Raw genomic sequence first — 5,653 nt, 5'->3', positions numbered from 1 at the left:
GAATAAATGAATAAGAGGAAACCTCAACTAAAATATGTATCTTTGCAGAAACATGCAAAAGGACAAGATTTACTTAAGCGAGTGTGTGAGCACCTCAATCTTTTGGAAGAAGACTACTTTGGTCTAGCCATTTGGGATAATGAAAACTCCAAGGTGAGGAATTGCTGATAATGTAAGAAGCTGTGTTGTTAATTAATGTATTTATGCCTGCCTCTCCAAGACACGGTACACTTAGAGTTATTCTTATTTCTCTAGACTAGAATGAACATTTTAAAGAAAAAAATATCATTGCTGCTGTGTTCTTTCATCATTGAAAATATCTATTGTTTAGTTTTAAAAGACAGGCAAAGTACAGAACTTTGATATCCTGATTAGTAAGTATATACCAATAACCTTATGCATTATGCAATTAGTATTTGATCTAGTATGTAGCAGGTTTATAATAAATGTTTGTTGAATGGATGGTTCTATCATAATTATCTTACTATAATTATAGGATAATTATGATATACAGGGATTGGCAAAAGTAGGTTTATAGTTGGGAGTATGCAAAACACAGAGTTTAACCTTGTATTATTATTTATTAATTATTGTATTATTTTCCATATGTACAAACTGTAAACCTACTTTTGCCGCTGCATACTTATAATTTGAAAGTAACATTATAAAAGAAAATAAAGTCCCAATATTGCTGAAACACTTATACAATGAATCTGACATTTTCTTCCAACCTAAAAGAAAACCAGTAAAGTTAATTGAAGGAAATAAAAAAAGTGTGAGAATATAAAGGAGGGAAGAAAGGTTAAAAGTCAAGGATTTTTTTAAAAATATATTTTTTTATTGATTTCAGAGAGGAAAAGAGATAGAAACATCAGTGATGAGAGAGAACCAATGATCGGCTGCCTCTTGCACGCCCCACACTGGGGATCGAGCCCACATCCAGGCATGAACCCTTACCAGGAATCGAATCATGACCACTGAGCCATGCTGGCCAGGCAGAAGTCAAGTATTTACTTCAGAAAACTTGAATTATTTCCTGGGCCAATTAACTGAAAATTACAAATATTTAGCTCAAAATTTAATGATGAAGACTTTAGTTCAGTTTAACAAGTATTTGCAGGTGCTATACTAGATGATATGGATATAGCTGTAAATAGGTAGACATAGTCCTTGCCCTCTGGAGCTTACAGTGAAGTGTGATGAGTGTCATACAAATGGAAGTACAAGACGTCATGGGAGAATGTAGCCAGGGAAGTTCTCTCTGGACAGCTGATGCCTAAGCTGAGACCTGAAGGATAAAATGGGCTAGTGAAGTGGAGAGAGAAAGGCCTGGAGTTGAGAGAGTAGCATTGGAGGAACTAGGAGCCATCCAGCCTGGCTTACTATAGGGAGTGAGGAATAGAGTAATAGATGAATGTGTGGATGAATTATTTTACCTTAGGAGTGGGAAAATCACCTTTCACAGGCAAATAGCAAACACTAGTATAATGAATATTACATTAAGAGTGTGAGGAATTTAGTTTTTAGTTATCTGAAAGGATGGATTGTGTTCTATTGATTCATGACTGGCTTTGAATGGCAAATGCCAGTTATGATTGTGTCTTTATTGTCTAGTAAATGAGAAAGACTAAAATAAATTTTGTAAACATACTTGCAGAGCAGGAGGCCATTTTGGGGATCTTATCTTTTGCTAGGAAGATTTGGGTTGACATCACTAGTGGACTTGTTTATTTTTAAAATATGTTTTTATTGATTTCAGATAGAGGAAGGGAGAGAGAAATAGAAACATCAGTGATGACAAAGAATCATTGATCAGCTGCCTCCTGCATGCTCCCTACTGGGGATGGAGCCCGCAACCTGGGCATGTGCCCTGACAGGAATTGAACCATGATCTCCTGGTTCATGGGTTGAGGCTTAACCACTGAGTAACACCAGCCAGTCTAAATGTGGCTTTTAAAAACATGTAAGCAGTGAAACCTAGATTACTTGCACTATAGTGTCTATAAACAACTTAAAGTTCTTTGGTCTTAATGAGAGACAAAGAAGAAACACCCAGGTTACCCCTTTCTGACAGGGCTTAGACAACTGTGTGCCTAGTTTTATACTATAGATTAATTTTATATTGTATTATTTTTAACATATATTTCTTAATCAGCTGTGGTAATTGTGGAAGTCGGGGAGATAAAAGGAAACTAGTCCTCACTCTTGTGCTTATTGTCTGTTATAGTAACTATCCTATATAATAAAAGGGTAATATGCAAATCGACCAAACGGCAGAATGACCAGTCACTATGAAGTGCACTGACCACCAGGGGGCAGACACTCAATGCAGGAGCTGTCCCCTGGTGGTCAGTGTGCTCCTGCAGGGGGAGCGCTGCTCAGCCACAAGCCAGGCTGATGGCCAGTGATCTCAGCAGTGGTGGAGGGAGCCTCTCCGGTCTCTGCGGCAGCACTAAGGATGTCCAACTGCAGGCGTAAGCTGTTAGTTGGACATCCCTTGAGAGCTCCCGGACTGCTAAAGGGTGCAGGCCAGGCTGAGGGACCCCCCTGCCCCCGCAGTGCACGAATGTTGTGCACCAGGCCTCTAGTCTTTATATAACAGTTAAAGTGATATGTGGTTAAATAGAAAATTGTGGTGTTCAAGCTCATTTCTTTGGTAGGGCAAATGGGATGCTCACCTCTGCTTGGCCCTTGTTGGTAGAGAGTGAAGAGGGAACACCTTACTTCTCTTGTCTAAATACCACTAAAATTCAATTTTAAACTTTTTAGTGGAGGGAATGGGAAGGGATTGGGAAGAGGTGTGAGAGGAGCTCCTGGGATGCACGATAATCTATATATATAAAACCCTAAGTAACCAGAACGACCAGGATGACTTGTCACTATGACTTACACTGCGGGGTGGTGGGGCCGGACGGTCAACCTCCCATGGCCTCTCCCCGTGGCTGGCCAACCACCCGCGACCCCTCTCCCAGGCCGGCCCCACCCCCACCCCTATCAGAGTTGGGCTGTCTGGCCAACCTCCCGCGACCCTTCCCTCCGGCCAGCGTCAGCCCGATCAGCCCCCTCTACCCCAATTGGGGCGGGGCCAGCCGGCCCCCACCCATACACGAATTTATGCACTGGGCCTCTAGTGTTGTTATATATTTGCTTTGATAATTTATGTACTTTTCTATATGCATCTTATGTCAATAAAATCTTTGAAGCAATTCAAATTAGAACTTTCTGTCTTTAAACATTTCCCAAGGAGCCTATGAAAGATGTTAACGGGGAGGCTCTTTTCACATACAATTATTTTATATGGCTCACCACAGTGCTGGGCAGATTTTAAGTGGGATTGGAAAACAGTGAAGGGAGGGGTTAATGTGGACAAGAGTAGTCAGGGGAAACAAAATAGTCATTCAGTAATCATTAACTGAGTATGAACCATGTGCCAGATGCTGTGCTGACATAGAAAAGCTAGAAAAATAAGATCTGGGTGATGTCAATAATCCTGGTTATAGGTCTCTACTAGTTGTTATAGTGTAATAAAAATAACAAGTGCTTATTTAGCATTTCTTGTTTACTAAGAGCTTTATATACATCAATTCATTTAATCTTCATAATAACTCTATGAGATAGGCACTACTACTAATATTTCATTCTATAGATGAGGAAACTGAGGTATAGAGATGCTAAAAAGGGACACTCAGCTAGGAAGTAGTGGAGCTAGGATTCCAGCCCAACTGTCTGGCTTTATATTTCTCTGCTTCATATTTCTGTGCTATGTGAAATTAATACAAGAATATTGGAAATGTAGGTTGACCTAGAGGCACTATTTGAAATGGTCAGTAATCCTGTTTCTGGTACTCTCTTGTTTATGTTTTGGAAATTTGTATGAATGTCTTTTCTTCTTTTTACAGACATGGCTGGATTCTGCCAAAGAAATAAAAAAGCAGGTTCGTGGTAAGTAAATATTGCCTTTTTGTATAATTCTTTCTTTTAGTAGGTCAGCGGATTTCCAACCATTTTCTGGCTGTGGGTCACTTTAGAATCCTGACTATAGTAGATGGCTTTGAAATTGAGATAAAGCCTTCCCCTGGAAGGAGGAGATTCCATAATAGAGAGGTTCAGCGATGGTGGACACTGTTAAGATGTAGGTCAGATCTTAATGATTTTGTTTTCTTTTTTACAACTAGGCAAGTTGGGGAAGATAGGTTGAGAGAATCAGAAGGTGGAAAAGAACAGAGATGAAAAGAGAAAAAGGATAGGGGACTCAGTTCTCAAAAGGGTAGTGATTGAAACTGTAGCAGCCCTCAATTAGAAGTATGCTGCCTGATCCTGTCCCTTTTAAAATGTTCTGGACTATTGCATTCTAACTGTCTCCATGATTTCCTCTCTACAGTTCGTTTTGTCCCTTTTCAACATTCTTCTTCCAAATTAAAGTATAAGAATAGATAATAAGAATTCTTTGCCAATGATCCTTTTGACATTGTGGCCTTCTCCTAGCTTCAAACCCTCCAGAACAGTGGTTCTCAACCTTCCTAATGCCACTACCCTTTAGTACAGTTCCTCATGTTGTGGTGACCCCCAATTTCATTGTTACAAATTGAACATAATTAAAGCATAGTGATTAATCACAAAAACAATATGTAATTATATATGTGTTTTCTGATGGTCTTAGGCGACCCCTGTGAAAGAGTCGTTCAACCCCCAAAGGGGTCACGACCCACAGGTTGAGAACCGCTGCTCTAGAACATATCACTGCTACACACCCTGCTCCAACTAATGTCTAGGAATAGATATTTCTAGGTCAGTAAAGTATAAATTAGTATTTTCTAGCCCTAGGCCCATTGGGATGGCTAAAGGATAGAGACTTTCTCTCTTAACACCCCATTTATGACTAGATGTCCTTTTAATTTAGTTTATTTTGAGGAAGCTTCTAGGAACTGAAAGATGTTATTCATCATGATTAGAAGTTTTAACTTTTAATCACCTGGAAACAAATTTTTTTATTTGTTTCTTAAAAGAAAACACTTTTATTATGGTGAAATGTTTTCCTTTAGACAAGCCGTGGGCAAACTACGGCCCGTGGGCTGGATTCGGCCCGTTTGAAATGAATAAAACTAAAAAAAAAAAAAGACCGTACCCTTTTATGTAATGATGTTTACTTTGAATTTATATTAGTTCACACAAACACTCCATCCATGCTTTGGTTCCGGCCCTCCGGTCCAGTTTAAGAACCCATTGTGGCCCTTGAGTCAAAAAGTTTGCCCACCCCTGCTCCCTGCTTTAGACCCTGTACACTTCAGATATAGTGTATATATATCTACACTAATAAAAGAGAAAAATGGTAATTGGCATATGACGCTACCTTTTCATTGGCTAATCAGGGCTATATGCAAATTAACTGCCAACTAAGATTGGAAGTTAACTGCCAACTAAGATTGGCAGTTAACTGCCAACAAGATGGCGGTTAATTTGCATATGTAGGCACAATGCAGGGAGGCTAAAGGGAAAGCAGGAAGAAGCCCCCTGCCACTGACAGTGATCGGAAACCCAGCGGGGAGCTAAGAGCCGCCTTTGCCCTGCCCCCCAGCCATGATCAGAGAATCAGGCGCCTTTGCCGCCCTGGCCAGTGATAGCAGGAAGTAGGGGTGGAGCCAGCGATGGGAGC

General features: G+C 40.2%; 1 protein-coding gene across 12 annotated transcripts in view; it reads left to right on the top strand.

Moving 5' to 3' along the window:
- Nucleotides 1–5,653, top strand: part of EPB41 (erythrocyte membrane protein band 4.1) — a 112,121-nt gene that overhangs the window by 25,144 nt on the left and 81,324 nt on the right. For all 12 annotated transcript variants that reach the window (XM_015572268.1, XM_006776498.2, XM_015572270.1 and 9 more), the window contains 2 exons: nt 49–153; nt 3,900–3,942. In XM_015572268.1, the coding sequence (XP_015427754.1) occupies nt 49–153; nt 3,900–3,942 (148 nt within the window). The remainder of the gene's footprint in view (nt 1–48; nt 154–3,899; nt 3,943–5,653) is intronic.

The sequence above is a fragment of the Myotis davidii genome, unplaced genomic scaffold, assembly GCF_000327345.1.
Source record: "Myotis davidii unplaced genomic scaffold, ASM32734v1 scaffold228, whole genome shotgun sequence".
NCBI lineage: Eukaryota > Metazoa > Chordata > Mammalia > Chiroptera > Vespertilionidae > Myotis > Myotis davidii.
The sequence above is the reverse complement of the archived record's forward strand: the minus strand, read 5'-3'. Positions and strand labels throughout refer to the sequence as shown.